Consider the following 19167-nt stretch of genomic DNA (forward strand, 5'->3'; position numbering starts at 1 on the left):
AGACTGAGTGACGCTTTCAGATGCTCAACCTGCCCGCCCACTCCACCCATCAGCCAATCACAGGCCAGGACACACACACACACACACACACACACGCGCACACACGCACACACACACACACACACACACACACACACACACACACACACACACACACACACACACACACACACAGTTGTCATGGTAACTGCACCCTCTCAGTCTGTGCTGGAAAGTAAGACTGCAAACACTGCCAGCTCCAAGAGAGTATACAGGGACAAAAACTGCAGTACTACTGCTAATTATACTCCATGTATTACTACAGCTAATTATACTACATGTATTACTACAGCTAATTATACTACATGTATTACTACAGCTAATTATACTACATGTATTACTACAGCTAATTATACTACATGTATTACTACCGGTAATTATACTACATGCATTACTACAGCTAATTATACTACATGTATTACTACCGGTAATTATACTACATGTATTACTACAGCTAATTATACTACATGTATTACTACAGCTAATTATACTACATGTATTACTACAGCTAATTATACTACATGTATTACTACAGCTAATTATACTACATGGCGGTCTGGGGCCCCTGGGCAGTTATCTAGTCTTGGCTGATTGGGTCATTATTACTATATTTGTTCTTCTCTTGATTTATTGAGTTATTGATTAATTGATTGACAGAAATAATTATGATAATAATGATAATAACTGATCAGTCAGTCAGGAAAGAAAGAGAAATATTGTTTTTTGATCTTTGATGGTGATTAGAATAAGATGTCACTCTGTAGACCAGATGAAGAAGTGATTAGACTTTGGTGGTCAAAGGTCAAAGGTCAAGGTCATTTTGTAGCCATTACTCCAAACCTCACAGCAGTTATAACATTTCACACAGATGAATATCAATATTTAATCTGACTCTGGATAAAGAGTTTATGACTGTGTTGTCTCTGACCTGAGGACGGACTGAGGACTTCTTCTTCTTCAGTCTATTTGTAGGTTTGTTTGTCTCCTGAGGGACGAGCTTCTTTCTCTCTGTTTCTCTCTCTGTCACTCATCTTTTCTTCTTGGTTCCCTCCTCCTCCTCCTCCTCCTCCTCATCCCTGGAGAGAGGAAGAGGAGTGAAGAGGAGCTGATTGGTCAGCAGATTTCAGACTGAGCTCATCAAACTACTGAGAATAAAGAGACGTCCAGTGGAGGCTCAGCGCCTCCTGCAGGCTGCACAGCTCATCACACAGGTCAGAGGTCAGCGTGGTCCGAACATGCTCTGTCTACAGTTTCCCTCATGACTGGAAACTGCTGCCACCTGCATCATTACCTGTCCAGAAACACCTGTATGGCTCCCCTCTTTAATTCACTGTGCAACGAGAGTCAGCTCCTCCTCCACTCACAGCAGTTCAGTTTCCTCCCTGTTCATCCAGAGTCAGAGAAAATATTAAATATTCACTTCAAATATGAATTAATTTGTGTGAAATTTGGTCATAATTTCCGGAAATAGTAGTAATGGCTAAGAAGTGTTTTCTGAGGTCACCGTGTCCTTGACCTTTGAGTGGGGGTTGTCCCTCAGCCCCTCCCTCAAGCGAAGGCAACTGGCATGAAATGTGACAGTAGCTAATATTAAAATCTATCCCTGTCTAGACTTTCCTCTCTGCATCCTTTGGGAAAGAAAAGACGGATCCGTTTTTCTTGTTATTACAGCCTGTTGCTGCACAAAGCTCCAACCGATGGACGACTTGTTCCCGCCAAAACAATACAACAACAACAACAGACGATACAACACGGACAAATCTGAGCCTTTTTGTCGCTGTTTTTATCTGCTAACGACTTCTGATCCGTCCAGTACAAAGTCAGTTTAATGTGACACATACAGGAAATAAACAGGAAGGAAGCGTCTCAGTTTCTCTACTGTCTCTGCTTTGACCTTTAGCCACCAAGATCTAATGAGTTCATCCTTGAGTCCAGGTGACCGTTTGTGCCACACCTGAAGATGTTCTGTACAGGTACAGATATCGTGTCCACGACAATGAGCTGGACCACCTGAAAATAAAATGGCTGCCGCCGGCATAGAGGAATAAAAATGATTACAACACAGAAATGTGCATGTGTTTCACCTGTAACTACAGGTGTGAGAAGTTGGTTACCTGTGAGCAGGTGGAGGTGTGTCTCTTCATCCAGCAGCTCCTCACTCTTCTTCACTCCCTGCAACATTTCAAACTCCCCTGAGACACATTCAGGTGAAGGACAGCGCTAACCGCTGAGCTCACGTTGCATTTCCTGTCACCACTTCATAAAAAAAGTCAACTCATGTCTCATCAGTTCGATGCTTTTATTGTGAAGCTGCAGCAGCTTGACACAGACCAGCTCATAAAATACAGTTACAGTCAGCGTCGTCATGTGAGCTGTAACAGCGTCACATTTCAAGATCCACTTCACTGAGACGGGACCAGGGATCCTCAGGGTCCGGATCGGGTCTCTGAGGATCCCTGCTCCAGAATAAAAGCACTCAGAGAGTCAACGACGCTCTGACACAGAAAGAGAGAAGAAGATTTATTCCCACATCAACAGTTTGTTCCTGATGAGCTTTACTGTCACTGCAGAGAGTTCAAGGTCCAGAGTCCAGAGTCCAGAGTCCAGAGTCCAGAGTCCAGAGTCCAGAGTCCAGAGTCCAGAGACCAGAGTCCAGAGATCAGAGATCAGAGATCAGAGATCAGAGACCAGAGACCAGAGATCAGAGACCAGAGTCCAGAGTCCAGAGACCAGAGTCCAGAGTCCAGAGTCCAGAGACCAGAGTCCAGAGACCAGAGTCCAGAGTCCAGAGACCAGAGTCCAGAGTCCAGAGACCAGAGTCCAGAGACCAGAGTCCAGAGACCAGAGACCAGAGTCCAGAGACCAGAGTCCAGAGTCCAGAGACCAGAGACCAGAGTCCAGAGTCCAGAGTCCAGAGTCCAGAGTCCAGAGTCCAGAGACCAGAGTCCAGAGACCAGAGACCAGAGTGTCAACAGTCAAGAGTCCAATGTCTCTATGTTCAGAGTCTAAAATCCCTAATTTAGAGTCTAGAATCTAAAGTCCAGAGTCCAGGTGACAAGAGTTCAGAGCTAAAGGTCCCTCCAGAGTCACAAGTCTTTAGTCCAGAGTCACAAGTCTTTAGTCCAGAGTCACAAGTCTTTAGTCCAGAGTCTAGAAACAGTCCAGACCTTAAAGAAAGACGAAGTTCCTTTTGCTGAGCAGCAGTAGTGATTACAGGTCAGAGTCTGTGTCTCAGCTCCAGAAGCTAACAGCTCAGGTACAGAGAACATACCTGTCCATCAGCCCGTCCACTCATGTCAGGTCAGCATTCAGCCGATCTGATTGGCTGAAAACATGTGAACCCACAGCAGCTGTGAGCTAACATGTCATGGTCTCTGCCATGAACCCAGAGCTTCCTCTACAGGTGATCCTACCTGCTCAACTAAAGTCCCTTAGAGGCAGACCAGGTGTTCAGGGCAGGACCACCTGTCTCCCTGTTTCACATCAGAACCGTCAAATGATGTTGAAGCTGTTTTAAGGTCAAATATTTTCATAATGTTGCTTTAATGTCCAAAGTTCAGGATTCAGAGACTGGAGTCCCGAGTCCAGATACAGTCTAGTCCAGAACAGGAGAACAGTAAGTCTGTTCCTGCCGACCTCCTACCTGCCCCTGGGGCTCTGACCTTTGACCCTCTGCTGAAGTGTGACGTAAGGATTATCAACACCAGTTCATTAGAAGAGTTACAGTTTGTCAAGAGAAGACAGAAACCTGCTGGAGAGAGAGTCCTGCAGGACTAAAGGGTCAGGACTGGGAAACTGGATCCTGGACTGGTTCTGCAGAGTCCTGGACTGGTTCTGCAGAGTCCTGGACTGGTTCTGCAGGTTTCTGCAGTGGTTCTAGGAGTTCTGGACTCAGCATTCGGGTCTCAGCAATGAGTCGTTTGACGCCAACCATCCATTGACTGACCTCGGTCACATGATCGACCATCAGAGAGCGATGGATCTCATCAGCTGCATCCCAGTGACCCAACTGCAACTCTGAGAGAGAGAGACAGGTAAGAGTTCAGACAGGTGAGTGATGAGACAGGTGAGTGATGAGACAGGTGAGTGTTCAGACAGGTCACCTTGAGCCAGGGTGTCCATGCGTCTCCTGACAGGTAGGCTCAGTCTACCTGACCTCCAGCTGTCCTCCAGGAAGCGGAGCCTCTTTGCCACGTCATTACACACCTGATCCTGCAGACAGGTCAAAGGTCACAGAGTGAGTCCTGAACAGACTTGATACAGAGACCAGCTGGTCTGGAGGATCTGGACTCACTTTAACGGTCTGTCTGCAGATGGTCAGCGCTCGCTCCAGCACTGACACCACCACCTCCACATCAGGCTCACTCCCTGACTGCTCTGATTGGCTGCTGTCGGCCTCTCTCTGACTTCTCATTGGCCCTGAGGGAGGAGTGGGTGTAGCCATGCCGGCAAATGGAGGGCGAGCTGTGATGAGTAGAGACTTGAAGTCAGACGACACCTCACTCCTCCGTTCTTCAGTTGGTTTCACATGAAAAACTGTTTCTTACCTGGGTGTATAGGGGGCGGAGCTATACCACATGGGGGTGGAGCCAGAGGGTTGGAGGAGGCAGGGATAGGGGGTGGGGCTCCTGCACCTGGGGACCAATCAAAGACAAATGTTTGGTATAGACTGGTGTAGACAGGTGTAGACAGGTGTAGACAGATATAGACAGGTGTAGACAGGTGTAGACAGGTGTAGACAGGTGTAGACAGGTATAGACAGCTGTAGACAGGTATAGACAGGTGTAGACAGGTGTAGACAGGTGTAGACAGGTGTAGACAGGTGTAGACAGGTGTAGACAGGTGTAGACAGGTGTAGACAGGTGTAGACAGGTGTATACAGGTGTATACAGGTGTAGACAGGTATAGACAGCTGTAGACAGGTATAGACAGGTATAGACAGCTGTGGACAGGTGTAGACAGGTGTAGACAGCTGTAGACAGGTGTAGGCAGGTGTAGGCAGGTGTAGACAGTTGTGGTTTCTTACCAGAAGCAGGTGGAGCTGCTCTCTTGTTTAGGGGGTTCCTCTGTGGTCCATGGGCCATCTGGAGGCCATAAGAGAACTGAGGGGGGTCATTCCAACCCCGCTCCTGGTTACCTTGGTTACCAACACACAGACAGGTGTTTAGTTTAGTTAAAGGGACAGTTCAACATTTTGAGAGACAGTTTTATTCTGTTTTCTTTATGAGTGAGTTAATTCATATATGATTCTTGTCATAATTATACAATATGTAAAGTAAAAATAATACTCTAATGTATATATATATCTTTTTATTATATGATTTGTCAAATGAAATAACTGCTGTAATGCTATTAGGGGTAAAACAAATCAGGATGGAGAAAACCTCAGGACAACCAATAATTACATTAGTAATTATTGGCTATTATTTTTATGCCGAATTCAAAACAACACCAAAGTAATCTTTAAAGGTGTGTCACTCTTTTCTGGATTCTTAAGGAAACTTAAATTCCCAGATTTCTGATTGCAGTTCACCGTGTCCTTTTGTCAATATATATTATATATATTAATATATATATATACGTGATAACCTCACCTGCCAACACCTGGCTCACAGAATCCGATGTAACTATGACCGGACACATTTAGATCACAAACACTAAATCCTAAGACTTATGTTTTCTGTATAATTAATGTTTGGAGAATTATTCCTATGCCGAACTAAAAGCAACACAAGCTTGAATCGTAAACGTCTCTTTTACATTAACGAAGTGTTTACTTCTGTTCTAGAGGCTTAACGGAACATTAATGTGCCACATTTCTGAACGGAGTTCGTCGGTCCGTTTATTCGGTACGACACAGCTGACCAGCCGACCTTTGTTCTAGCCGCTAGCCTCAACTAGCTTAGCATAGCTTAGCATAACCCCGTTCAGACTCCATTAACGTTGTTATCATTTCTCATCGGCTTTAATCGTCCCCGTCAGGAGCTGGTCAGGGAAGGTAACTCTCACCTGGTTTAATGTACATGTCCTCCATCTTGGACTCCAATGTTTACTTTGATCAAATTCATCCGTATCATGGAAACGACATTAACTATATAACTTCCGCTCAAATTTCAAAATAAGACCCTTTAGAGGTCAAAGTATTTAAACCGGATTCTCGTTTTTATTATAATTTTATTTCATGTGAAATTTATATTAAACTATATTGAATATGTTGTGCATTTGTGTTTTATTGTCATTTATATTTCATTTCCTGTGGACAATATATTGTAGCTCTTAGTGTATAATAATAATAATGGATTTTGTACTTAATAAAATGTGGAGGAGTAAAAACATTTTTTTAAAAGGAAGGAGATCCTTTGTTCCCACTGCCATCAGACTATACAACCCCTCAGCCAGAGGAAGTGGCCTAATCTAATTATTATTGTTTATTTATTATCAACTATGAGCTAATGGACACATGAATTTCCCTTAGGGGATAAATAAAGTATGTATGTATCAATCTGTCTAAGTGTTCTTTTATGAATACTACAACTACAACTGCTACTACTACTACTACTACTACTAATAATAATAATAATAATAATAATAATAATAATGATGATAATATAATGAATATTATGATGCATTGATTTCCTTGTACTTGGTTGAAAACGATCCTCTACATGCTTTTACTTTGAAGGAGAACTTATCTGACCTCCTGTAATGTTGTCGAGCTTCACGCACATTCTGCCGTCAAAACATTTCCGGGACACGTGGCTAGTTTCATATCTCTTCTGACGTCATGTAGTAGTGTGACCTCTGGAGAGCTTCAGGTAGTTTATCACACCTGAGAAGGTAAAACAAAAAGAAAACATATGTCTGTTCTTTATGAGTTCTTTGTACTTTCAAATGTGATATATGTTTCTATATATGACATATACTAAAATAATTGTCATATATCAAATATATATCAAATATTGTCTTTTGTATATTTATTTATGTATGTTTATATTGTAGACATATGTATATACATGAATATATATATCCGTCCAAATAAACTTGCATAAATGAATTAAATACAATTAAATGACATACATTTAAATATACACTCTGATCACTGTTTATAGAAAAAGTTTGTATGAATACATACCTGAGTGTAATATTCATATTTTGTTTGTTTGTTTTATTTTTCTGGTTTCATATGTAAATGAGATCTTGATCTCAGTGTGACTATATTAGATTAAATGAACTATATAATGTGATGAAAATAAAAATGTAATGTGATTAAATGAAGTATATAAATGTAATTACACTGGTCTCATTAAGCATCTGTAAATTAATTCAATATATTTTCTACCTTCACCTTCTCACCAAGATATCAGACTTTTAATTCCTTTGCATTTCAACTACCTGAGACACCCAACCTCTCACTTTCTCATCAATGTTCAAACCCTTTTGTATTTTAAATTGTGTTGACTAGACCTCTAAACTTCACACTTCAGGGGGTCGGTGCCGATACCTGCGAAAGACAAAAGAGTGTGAAACACTCCACAGGTAAGAGGCCGACCCCACAGCAGACAAAGGCCGTGAAACACACCACAGGTAAGAGGCCGAACCCACAGCAGACAAAGGACGTGAAACACACCACAGGTAAGAGGCCTTTCCCTCAGGTGCTCGGGGTCGTTCTTCATTTTGAACCGCTCGCATGTTGTTTGAACTTTTCTTTGCAAAGAAAATAAAACCTTGTCGGCCGACGGAAGTGTCTATTTCATTCTTCACCAAGAGTAAAAAATTTCCACGACACTACTTAATTAATGAAATATTTAATGATAATGAACCATACTATATCTAATTATTAATAAACATCTTAATACAATCAGTACAAGGTGTTCACAGTCTTCCTACAGACAGATGCTCAGGGACCTGGGCTCAGTAATACATTCATATGTTCAGGTCACATTGATCAATTAATAATATGACTACAAATTATTGTTATTAACAGCATGTGACTTTTATGTCCATAAAGTCATGTATTTAATAAATAATAATAGCAGTTTTTATTTAGTTATCAGACATAATACAGTAAATATAAACTATACAGGCACCTGAATTTATACACATTTTAAAAAGTAAATGATCATTGTTCTGTAATTTAAGCCCAACAATAGAAACATGTTAATCCTTGTTTTCTCCCTGTGTACAGTAACTGAACATTATTTTATTGTTTATAATAAACTGAATCATTAAATGTCACAGCAGGAGATTTTAGGAACAGTGGATCAGAGTGATCACAATCATCGGCCTGATCAATAATATGTACGGCTCGTTGCTGTATCAGACTATTGAATTTATACTTGTTTTAAAGGTCGACCCCCCCACACAGTGAGTAATATAGGGAACAATAAGTGAACAGTGAATTAAATACAAGGTGTGATTATTTAATATATCCCCAGATTTATACAGAAATTATTTTGATTTATGGCTATTTTTCTTTAATATAATCAATATGTTGTTTCCATGTGAGTTTATGATCAATCACAAACATACAGATTTTCAGTTCAACACCTTTTTGCAATTTCCTAAAACCATACATTTTGTTTCTTAATATGAATATTTATTCAAACCAAGTTTGATGTTATTGTTAGTTTAGTCGCGACTCTGAGATTCAAACGTGTTTTAATGTCATGATTTTACAGTGAAGGGCAAACGAGGCAGGAAGTCAGAGAGGGAGGGGAGAGATGACATCAGCAGGAAGAAGAGAGGGAGGGAGGGAGAGAGGGAGAGGAGGAAAACAGCATCCTTCATCAGACAGAGAGGAGAACGAGAGAGGACGAGTGAGAGGAGGGACAAATGAGAGGAGAGAGAGAAAACGCCGGGACGGAGAGAAAATAAAGAAGAAGAAGAAGAAAAAGACTGATGGTGTCGACTGAGAGAGGGACAGACGGAGGGACGAGAGACCCTGAGATAGACAGAGAGACAGAGAGAGAGAGAGAGAGGGACGAGCAGGAGGCTTTAACATCTGTCATCTGGGCCTGTGTGTGTGTGTGAGAGTGTGTGTGTGTGTGTGTGTGAGAGTGTGTGTGTGTGAGAGTGTGTGTGTGAGAGAGTGTGTGTGTGAGAGAGTGTGTGTGTGTGTGAGAGTGTGTGTGTGTGTGAGATAAGCTGATTGGAACACACATGTTGGAGGGCGGAGCCATGATGGGCAAGGATTACATGTTGGCCATCATCATAGTCAACTATGACGGTAAGACACACACACACACACACACACACACACACACACACACACACACACACACAGGTCCCTGTAGTCCCACAGGCTTGTGAGGACCGTCCTGTTGTATCCTGCTTCAGCAGCTGCAGCCTCATGTAAACCTGCTGGGGGCCGATGAGCTGAGGCCCCTGGACACCTGATAACTAACGTGGGGCGGATGTATTTCTCTTAAAGCAGCAGTAACCATCATCACTGTCCTACAGAATATTTTTATATTATTACTACATGAATTAAATCAAATGATCAGGGACTTTTTTTTTTTACAAATGAATAACTATTCAATGAAATCACTTGATAAACTTTATAACACAGTGAAACATAAAGAACAAACACAATACAAAATAGATTAGATTAAATATAATTAGATAAAGTAGAGAAGTAGAGATGATTAAACGCTGGTGTTTGAAGATGTGTTTTTTGAAACATCATAATTCCAGCTGTCGAGTCTACGCTGTAGAGAATTGCATTGTGGGATTGTGAGCAGAGTGTAGTGACACACTGGATAATTCAGACACTGTTACAACCAACAAACGGAGCTAGTGATAGCTTCCTTAGCTAGCTAGCTACAGCTGATGAAACCTGCTGCTTCTTGTTACTTCAGTAGAAACTGATGCTGTTACCATGGTGAAGTGTGTGATGTTCTGGGATGGAATGATGGACAGGTTAGCAACTGTAACTAAGGACAGGACTAAGACATATGGTGGAGATGTTGTGGACATGTTGAGACATTCAGGTTACTGTGGACAAGGCTAATAACAGTGTAAGTGTTTGCTTTATTTTGAAAATTTTAACTGCTTTACCTTCCTGTCAAACAGACCTTTATTTTGGGCACTTACACTTCGCTCTGTCTGACTCAAACAGCTGATACAGTTCACAAACTTGTACCAAAGTAAAAGTCTGTTTGACGTCAGATAAAGACAGTATTCAAAATTAGTTTTTATTCGTGTTTTAGTTTTAAAGTTTTAAACTGGTTTTACCTGCGGACTGTGGTGTATTCTGCTGGTCAGTGTGTATTGACCGTCTCACCCGCCCCTCCCCCCTCTGGTCATATCAGTGTCTCTCAATCAGCTGATTCAGCATTTTGTGTTTTTGAGGGTTTATTAATTATTCAACTTCAGTTTCTCGTCTTTCCTCTCGTCCTGTTCAGCAGTTTGACCTCTGATGACTGTCACCCCCTGCTGGTGACGACACAACAACAACAACAACACAACAACAACAACAACACAATACAACAACAACAACAACAACAATACAACAACAACACAATACAACCACAACAACAATAATACAACAACAACACAATACAACAACAACAACAACAACAACAACAACACTGGAACAACAACACAATACAACATCACAACATCAACAACAACACAACAACCCTAACGTTGTAAACTCCCATCAACAGTGAACACCGCGGAGACATGGCGGCTGTGCGGAGGTTGTTCTGTTCCAGTTGTTTGGTTGATTTCTTCAGTTTTCACAGAGCAGATGTTTTTGTGCCCTGATCAGTGTCTGACAGGCAGATGACCCTCAACAGGCTGCACCAATCACGTTTCTATTAGAGACGAGGTTGAGGTGTGTTGTGGTCTCTGAGGTAGAAACAGAGCTGCAATGTAAATGATATGAAGAAGAACATGTTGAGTGATGAAACACGACACTTCTGCTTCAGGTCACCTTCTACTGCAGACTCAGAGTGGAGGAGGGGGAGGAGGAGAGTGGGGGATTGATTTACTGCTGACAAGTTATCTTAGCTGATCAATAGCCCATATTATTATTAGCTGATCAGAGCAGCTGTTCTGAGGAGTCCTGACCAATCAGCGTGTCTCTCTACTTCAGACTGTCAGCTGATTGGACAGTGGCTGGTTGTCCAATCAGGACTATGAGTCCCTGTGCATCGAGTGTGCTCAGCTGCGAGTCACAGGGCTGCAGCCAGGTGTTCTACCTGAATGTCCTCCATCAGCTGATCAGCAGCCAGACTACAACAGACCAACTTCCTGTAGTTCTTAGAGCACCTGCACACACCTGTCCCTCTCTCCCTCACAGTTTAAAGTTTAGTAGTGGAATCAGCCTATTGGTCAGTGCAGGCTAACAGCTGGAGGACACATGTTGACAATGTTTGTGTCTCTGCAGACAACATCTGGACTGACCAGAACCTGCTGCTGGACCCAGACCTCCCCTCTGGCTGGAGAACCATCAAAGACTCAACAGGAACCTACTACTGGCATGTTCCCACTGGCGCCACCCAGTGGCAACACCCCCGCCTCACTGGGATGCCTCAGCCTGTCGACACACAGGTCAGAACATTTAGAACAGGTTATTCTGGGTTAAATTAGTTATTCTGGGTTAGTTGAGTTATCCTGGGTTAGTTGAGTTATCCTGGGTTAGTTGAGTTATCCTGGGTTAGTTGAGTTATCTTGGGTTGGTTGAGATATCCTGGGTTAGTTGAGTTATCCTAGGTTAGCTGAGTTAGCTCAGATTTGTGTGAGGCAGACATCTGGAGTTCTTCTTCGGTGGTGTTGTGTCTCAGCAGGAGGAAGCTGGACAGCAGAGTTCCAACAGACAGACAGACGGCCCACCTGAGGACAGGTAACTCTCAGTTCTGAGGACCTTCCACATGTTGTTGTTTACATGCTGTGACACATGGACTCTGTTTTCCTCTCAGGTCGTCATGGCATGAAGATTATGTCTCCAGCCACGACCCTGACTCCAAGGTACAGTTCATACTCAGAGATAATCTCAGTGAAACAGTCGCGGCCATCTTGTTTATAGAAGCAGAAAGTCTCTGTGATGTCAGAGGAAGGTAAGGATGACATCTTGAGGAGACGACGTGTAACTGATCAAACTGATCAAATAGATAAAGTGATCGAGAGCCGCTGCTCCACTCCACTGTGGACTGATCTACTAATCTCTCTCTCTCTTCCCTGCTTTGTGTCTATGTCTCTCTACAACAACTTTATATTAATCTGGCATTAATCTGATTTAATCTCTCTCTCTCTCTGTGTCCTGGTTTCCATGTTTGTCACCCAACAACTCACTGACCACTTAATCTCATCATCTGTCTCCCTCTCTCCCTCTTTTACCTGTCTCCCTCTCCCTTGTCTGCCTGCCTGTCTGTCTGTCTGTCTATCTGTCTCCCTCTCCCTTGTCTGTCTGCCTGTCTTTCTGTCTGTCTGTCTCCCTCTCCCTTGTCTGTCTGTCTGTCTGCCTGTCTGTCTCCCTCTCCCTTGTCTGTCTGCCTGTCTGTCTCCCTCTCCCTTGTCTGTCTGTCTGTCTGTCTGCCTGTCTGTCTCCCTCTCCCTTGTCTGTCTGTCTGTCTGTCTGCCTGTCTATCTGTCTCCCTCTCCCTTGTCTGTCTGCCTGTCTGTCTGTCTGTCTGTCTCCCTCTCCCTTGTCTGTCTGCCTGTCTGTCTGTCTGTCTGTCTCCCTCTCCCTTGTCTGTCTGCCTGTCTGTCTGTCTCCCTCTCCCTTGTCTGTCTGTCTGTCTGTCTGCCTGTCTGTCTCCCTCTCCCTTGTCTGTCTGTCTGTCTGTCTGTCTGTCTTTCAGTGTTTTGCGGTGCGTTCACTGGGCTGGCTGCAGGTGGAGGAGGAGGACCTGTCTCCAGGTCGCAGCAGTCTCGCTGTCAGTAACGTCATCCAGCAGCTGTCTCACTGCAGCAGCCCCGAGCAGAGAGACAGGCTGGGAGCCTCAGGGGAGGTGAGACACCTGCTGAACCTGAACTTGTCTGTGAGTCCAGAGTCTGGATCCATCACAGACTGTTCAGACCGAGGGTCCAGACAGTGTTCAGCTGTGTATGGGTTTTGTTTCAACGAGATCTTGACAACATATGACAGACTAGCATCACTACACTACGACTACACAGGTATGAACAAGCTAACAACCAGCTATCAACAAGCTAACAACCAGCTATCAACAAGCTAACAACAAGCTATCAACAAGCTAACAACCAGCTATCAACAAGCAAACAACCAGCTATCAACCAGCTATCAACAAGCTAACAACCAGCTATCAACAAGCTAACAACCAGTAAACAACCAGCTATCAACAAGCTAACAACCAGCTAACAACAAGCAAACAACCAGCTATCAACAAGCTAACAACCAGCTAACAACCAGCTAACAAGCTAACAATCAGTTTACAGTGTGTGCAGTGATAAAAGCTTCTCTGTCACTGTTGTGATAGTTCCAGTCCGACACATCATACACAGACAGAACAAGCTTCTCCTCCGTTTCCCGCCTCATCTGATTGGTTGCCTAAAAAGGAGACATAGTGATGACATCAGCACCTTCTGAAAAGTTTAGAGATTTGGAACCAGAAGCTCTTGGAGCCGAGCTCCACGTGCTGTGCTCAGTGTTATAAGGACACACACTCTTAGACCTGTTTAAACTGCTGGGATCTGGTTCTTGTGGACCACTGTACTGACCTGTCTGTGTGTGCAGGGTCGGGAGATGATGCTGGTTCTGAAGAAAGACACTTTGAGCTTGTTGGACCCATTAGACCACACCCCCCTCCACTGTCAACCAATCATCAACATCCGTGTCTGGGGGGTGGGCTGCAACAACGGCAGGTGAGCCAATCAGATGTGTCAGTCCTCCTCTCCACCTGTGTGTCTGTACAGCGGTGCAGTGTGTTACCATGACAACACGTTATTATGAGATATTGTTATTGTGATGAGAACAGAGTATTTTTTTCAAACCAACATTGATAAATAATATCTGTTTAATGTTCAGTGTGTTCCAGCTGGTTTATTACTCTCCAAACACCAGGAGATAGCAGGTTTTCATCTGACATGTTTCTGCACGCTCAGATGTTAAAATCAAACTCACCTTTCAGTTTGTTTACCTGTCTGTTCTCACTAACACTGTCACTCTCTCTGTTTCTTTAACACGCCCCTCCCCCCCTACCTGGGCAGGGACAGGTAAACCACTCTACCTTTACCTCCAGGAACACACACAGTTACACTCCCTCCACCTCCTCTATACGTCAGGGTCATTAATCCATTTAACCTGCTGATCACATGATCACCTGTCCATCAGCTGGTTGACTACAACCACCTGACCACTGTGTGTGTGTGTGTGTGTGTGTGTTGTGTTCAGGGACTTTGCCTTCGTGGCGGGAGATAAGGACAGCTGTGTGCTGAAGTGTCACGTGTTTCGCTGCGACGCTCCAGCCAAAGCCATCGCCAGCGCTCTACATGAGATGTGCTCCAAGGTCAGTGAGGGAGCAGGTTCTGAAACAACCTCCATGTTTAAAGTCTGTGAAAATCCTCTGCTGTGATTCATATTTAGCTTCTTATGGTTTCATCTCCTCTCACTTCCTGATTGAGAAATCTGGATCGGTCCTGGAGCCCCGCCCACCACCTGCTTGCTCCAGGTGAAAGAGCAGAGAGTGTGAAGATGGTTGAGCTTCAGTCAGACCCAGACTCAGATGAGGAGATTGTTGAGACCAGAACCAAAGACAAGCAGACAGATCAGAACCTTTAGCACAGTTAGCGCTTTTTCAGAACAGGTAGTAAAGTTAGCATCTTTTCAGAACAGGTAGTAAAGTTAGCATCTTTTCAGCACTGTTAGCGCAGTTAGCATCTTTTCAGAAAGGTTAGTGTAGTTAGCGTCTTTTATTTGTTTATGTTGTTTGTTAGCTTGTAATGGGCAGTGGCTGACACAATGTTAGCGGTTGCACTAATGCTAACTTGCGCTCTCTGTATTGACGAGGCTTCAGGTTTATTTAGCCCCGCCCTCGTGCCCACAGGATTGGTTCCTGAGGTTTGTGACGTATGAAACCCTGGCTTCGCCTCTGCTCCAGGATAAATGTGTGAACGTTCTGTCTGTAGATGATGTCAGAGAAGACGCTGATGAGGCCGTCTCGCTCTCTGACCATGGAGAGCATCTCACCTGAAGACTTGCCCAGACAAGGTGACTCACCTGTTCACTTCTCTGAGATCACCTGCTACCCTCTGATTGGTTCTTTGCTGATTACCTGTTGTTGTTTCAGTTGAGTTTCTGGAGGCTGTTCGGCAGCAGGTCCAGAAGTTCGAGGTCCAGTACATTGGTAACCTGCCGGTGTCCAGAGCCATGGGTAGGAAACACACCTGTTACACCTGTCACACCTGAACACACCTGTTACACCTGAACAGAACTGTTACACCTGAACACACGTTATACCTGAACACACCTGAACATGCCTGTTACACCATGACATACCTGAGCACACCTGAGAACACCTGAACATACCTGTTACACCTGAACACACCTGAACACACCTTCTGACAGTGTGCTGTACCTGTACCTGTGTGTGCTGCAGGTATGGAGGTGTTGAACCGAGCCATCGAGAGCATCATGAACTCCACAGACAGAGACGACTGGGAGCCGACGGTGATCCACGTCACTGACAACGTCCTGTCTCTGTGGAAGGGAGAGGTACAGCTATCACACACTGTCAGCCTGCCAGGTCAAAGGTCATCACAGCTCCGCCTAATCTGTGTCACCTGATCCCCACAGGAGGGGGAGGAGCCGTTCTGGGAGTGTCAGGTACGATTCCTCACCTTTCTGGGCGTCGGCCACGACTGCCACACCTTCGCCGTGATCGTCGATGGCGGCACGCAGAGATTTGAGTGTCATGTGTTCTGGTGTGAACCGGACGCAGGAATCCTCTCCGAGGCCGTCCAGGCTGCATGTATGGTGAGACACCTGTCTGTCTGAGCGTCTGTCAGTCTTTCTCTGTTGTTGTTGTTGTTGTTTGTCTCTGTTGTTGTTGTTTGTCTCTCTTCTCTTGAAGCTCTACTAATCAGTGTTTTTTGTGTTAACATTAAATTTGATCAACTCCTGGTTTTGGTTTTATGACATCACTTCCTGTCTGCTTCAGTCCTCCACCTGCTGAGATCAGGTCAACACTGATTGATCACTGGTGTCATGACATTACTTCCTGTCTGGATCCTCTAACAGTCCTCTCTTGTCTGTCAGGTTCAGTATCAGAAGTGTCTGGTGGCTCAGACTCCTCCTCCGAGGTCCAAGTCGTGGCGTGCGAACCCGTCAAAGGTCAAACGGGCCAACTCCATGGACGGTGCAGCTTTCCCTCCTCTTACGTCCCGTTACCATGGCGGCAGTGGCTCCACCATGCTGACGCCAAGGATAACGAAGGGCAACAGCAGAAGCGTGAGGAAGGGGATGATGGCGTTCTTCGAAACCTTTCGCAACAAGCAGACTGCTACCTCCTAATGACGGGGGCGGGGCCATCAGAGCTATACGTCAGCAGAGGTGGGACTCCAGGTGGCCTCCAGTCCTCCAGGACTGAAACACACAAAAACCATGACGGCGAGGACACGGTCCAGACCCACACCTCAGTGACTGAACTCATGGCTCTGGTGGTCTGACCTTCACATCACCAGCGACGCCAACACGACCACAGTCGCCTCGTTTCCTGTTTGTCAGACCAGAGACACACCTGAACCGCTCGTCACCATGTTAGTCTCACCTGAGCTGCCACGCAGTCCAGGTCTCTGGGGTGAACAGCATGAAGGTCAGGTGACTAGACGACGTCTGAGGACACAGAGGACGGCTCAGTGAGACCTCAGACCTGTGGACCTGGACAACGAGGTCCAGAACGGTCGTCTGTGTTCGACTCTAAGATCTGTGTCTCAAACCAGGTACTTCAGGTACTGCACACAGGTAGTCCTCTGTGTACACTCTCCACTCATGTAGTACTCTGTACACACTATACTCACATGTAGTACTCTGTGTACACTCTACACTCATGTAGTATTCAGTACACACTATACTCACATGTAGTACTCTGTGTACACTCTACACTCATGTAGTACTCTGTATACTCACATGTAGTACTCTGTACACACTATACTCACATGTAGTACTCTGTGTACACCCTATACTCATGTAGTACTCTGTACACACTATACTCACATGTAGTACTCTGTATACTCACATGTAGTACTCTGTACACACTATACTCACATGTAGTACTCTGTATACTCACATGTAGTACTCTGTACACACTATACTCACATGTAGTACTCTGTATACTCACATGTAGTACTCTGTGGAACAGACAGGGAAGCGAAGGAACCGAGCAGCTGATCAAATGTTCAGTATGGAGGTGACAAACTGACCAACGGCCTAAAGTTCACGTATATCACACTGCACGTTCACAGCTACACTGCTAACTAGCTGCTAACTAGCTGCTAACTAGTTAACTCTCTCTCTCTCCCCCTGATGTCACACAGAGATGATAAATTAGCATCATTAGCTCGTTTACTTGCTGCTGCTGCCTCTTAATGTTTAGTTTAAACACACGTGTATGTCAGAGAGGTAGAAGCTGAGTGAATCTCACTGTCGCTTCTCACCAGTCAAACATCACACGGTTATCTTCAAGGCGCATGCGTGAACCTCGGAGTTCGGCTGCCGTCCTCTCCTCCTGACGAGCTCCGGAAAACAGAACCCAGAAGCAAAAACTCCCTGTGACGTCTGACAGTGTAGCACTCTGCTGTCGCGCACTCACCGGAAATGCACGTGACCACGGCTGTTTCCCGCCCGGCGGCTGCTTTACTCACTTGACTTAAAATGATCGTTTTACTTTCCCGTGTCACGAGACGTGGAAATTCTGCCGCTATCTGCGCCATCGTCGTGTCCTCCTTCCTCTGCCGTCATTCTCACAAGTTTGAAAATACGTAAGTGGCCCCTCCCCTTCTGCTACGGAGCCAAGATGGCGACCGTTAGAGTGAGAAGTGTTGAGTGAACCAGCTCTGTGAGTTGTGAAGTACGTGGATTGAGACACAGCTGAGTTAGCTTTAGTCCAATATCTTAATGTTCATGTTAGAGAAGCCCTGAAACAACCCTCCAACATAACCTCCCTGACCTCTGACCCCTGACCTCTGACCCCTGACCTCCCTTCAAAAGAGTGAAACTTAGAGACAAGATAGAGAAGAGAAGCATCGTCACTGGACGTCAGACATGTATCCTGTATGTACTCGCTTCAAGCTTCATATGTAGAGATTTAATCGTCAGGTTTTAAAGCTGCAGTGACGCATTGTGACCAGGAGAGGGCAGAAAGACCAACGATGTAACGCTTATCCACCTACCTGTTTATTTTTCCATGTTCAGGTCACATGACGGGAGGTGGTGATGTAACAGGTGTCCATGGTTATAGCTGTTCACACGATAAAAATACAGGAAAAATACAATCTGAGATTTCAATAAAGTTTAATGTTAGAAAAATAAAGTTTAATCAGGAGGAAAAGTTGTCACATTTTGAACAAGTAACATTTTGAGAATACAGTCATTCTGAAGCATATCATTATTAGAGGGTTATTATTAATATTTATTAAGGAATAAAATCTTAATATTGAGAAAAAGTGAAGAAAAAAGAAAAATAAAGTCATGATGTTTCAGACAGAGTCATATTTTAAAGACATTTTAAAGAACTTTCTTCTTGAATGTAACAACTTTATTCAGGTTGGTGTTTTTTAAAGACGCTCCGTCCTGGTCAAACACATTTACAAAGACAAACAGAGGGTGGAGCTGATGTAGTGGAGATGGAGATGTTTACCATCCAAACAACAGTTAAGGAGCAGTCACACACTTCTGTTATGTAAGAGCTCCCAAACGCCTCCTGAGGAGGTCAGTGAACACACCACAAACACACCCACGTTTACTTCAGTTTATTTTAGTGAACGTCAACGACAGTTTGACACTCTGCCGTTTTTGCATGGACAGCATGGAGAGTCATTGAACGTATCCTGGAAACCATTTCTTACAGAGCAGCAACTTTACTGTATCAACGTGTTACTGAATGTACAGCTGGACGTGATGTTCACGAACACAACACTGAGTGTAACACAGTGTCAACAGCTGCGTCC

The 19167-nt window shown here is 44.3% G+C and overlaps 2 protein-coding genes across 3 annotated transcripts in view; one reads left to right on the forward strand and one right to left on the reverse strand.

Annotated features, from left to right (window-relative positions):
- Window positions 1-2897: 2897 nt before the first annotated feature.
- On the reverse strand, window positions 2898-6136 carry sra1 (steroid receptor RNA activator 1). Its single transcript, XM_056397504.1, has 6 exons — window positions 6049-6136; window positions 5066-5176; window positions 4587-4673; window positions 4334-4503; window positions 4143-4251; window positions 2898-4056 (listed from the first exon to the last, which is right to left on the reverse strand). Exons 1-6 carry the CDS (start codon window positions 6071-6073, stop codon window positions 3821-3823), a joined length of 738 nt encoding a protein of 245 aa, XP_056253479.1. The 5' UTR covers window positions 6074-6136; the 3' UTR covers window positions 2898-3820.
- Window positions 6137-8790: 2654 nt separating this feature from the next.
- apbb3 (amyloid beta (A4) precursor protein-binding, family B, member 3) overlaps window positions 8791-19167 on the forward strand; it is a 10508-nt gene continuing 131 nt past the window's right edge. The window contains exons 1-12 of one of the 2 annotated variants that reach the window (XM_056397454.1): window positions 8791-9265; window positions 11432-11595; window positions 11829-11887; window positions 11964-12012; window positions 12846-12995; window positions 13739-13866; window positions 14396-14510; window positions 15130-15211; window positions 15291-15374; window positions 15600-15715; window positions 15797-15976; window positions 16259-19167. The exon at window positions 16259-19167 is cut by the window's right edge and continues 131 nt beyond it. In XM_056397454.1, coding sequence (XP_056253429.1) covers window positions 9199-9265; window positions 11432-11595; window positions 11829-11887; window positions 11964-12012; window positions 12846-12995; window positions 13739-13866; window positions 14396-14510; window positions 15130-15211; window positions 15291-15374; window positions 15600-15715; window positions 15797-15976; window positions 16259-16513 — 1449 coding nt within the window. In that variant the 5' untranslated portion in view covers window positions 8791-9198 and the 3' untranslated portion in view covers window positions 16514-19167. The remainder of the gene's footprint in view (window positions 9266-11431; window positions 11596-11828; window positions 11888-11963; window positions 12013-12845; window positions 12996-13738; window positions 13867-14395; window positions 14511-15129; window positions 15212-15290; window positions 15375-15599; window positions 15716-15796; window positions 15977-16258) is intronic. The other variant, XM_056397455.1, reaches the window with a different exon arrangement.

This window comes from Seriola aureovittata, chromosome 15, assembly GCF_021018895.1.
Source record: "Seriola aureovittata isolate HTS-2021-v1 ecotype China chromosome 15, ASM2101889v1, whole genome shotgun sequence".
Taxonomy (NCBI): Eukaryota; Metazoa; Chordata; class Actinopteri; order Carangiformes; family Carangidae; genus Seriola; species Seriola aureovittata.

Bases quoted from the DNA above. Each gene is read 5' to 3' on its own strand.
- sra1 (XM_056397504.1), bottom strand. From the start codon at position 6,073: ATGGAGGACATGTACATTAAACCAG. The intron at 4,504-4,586 runs GTAAGAAACAGT...TACTCATCACAG, and splicing joins TCCGCCCCCTATACACCCAG to CTCGCCCTCCATTTGCCGGC. The intron at 4,252-4,333 runs GTGAGTCCAGAT...ACCTGTCTGCAG, and splicing joins TCTGCAGACAGACCGTTAAA to GATCAGGTGTGTAATGACGT.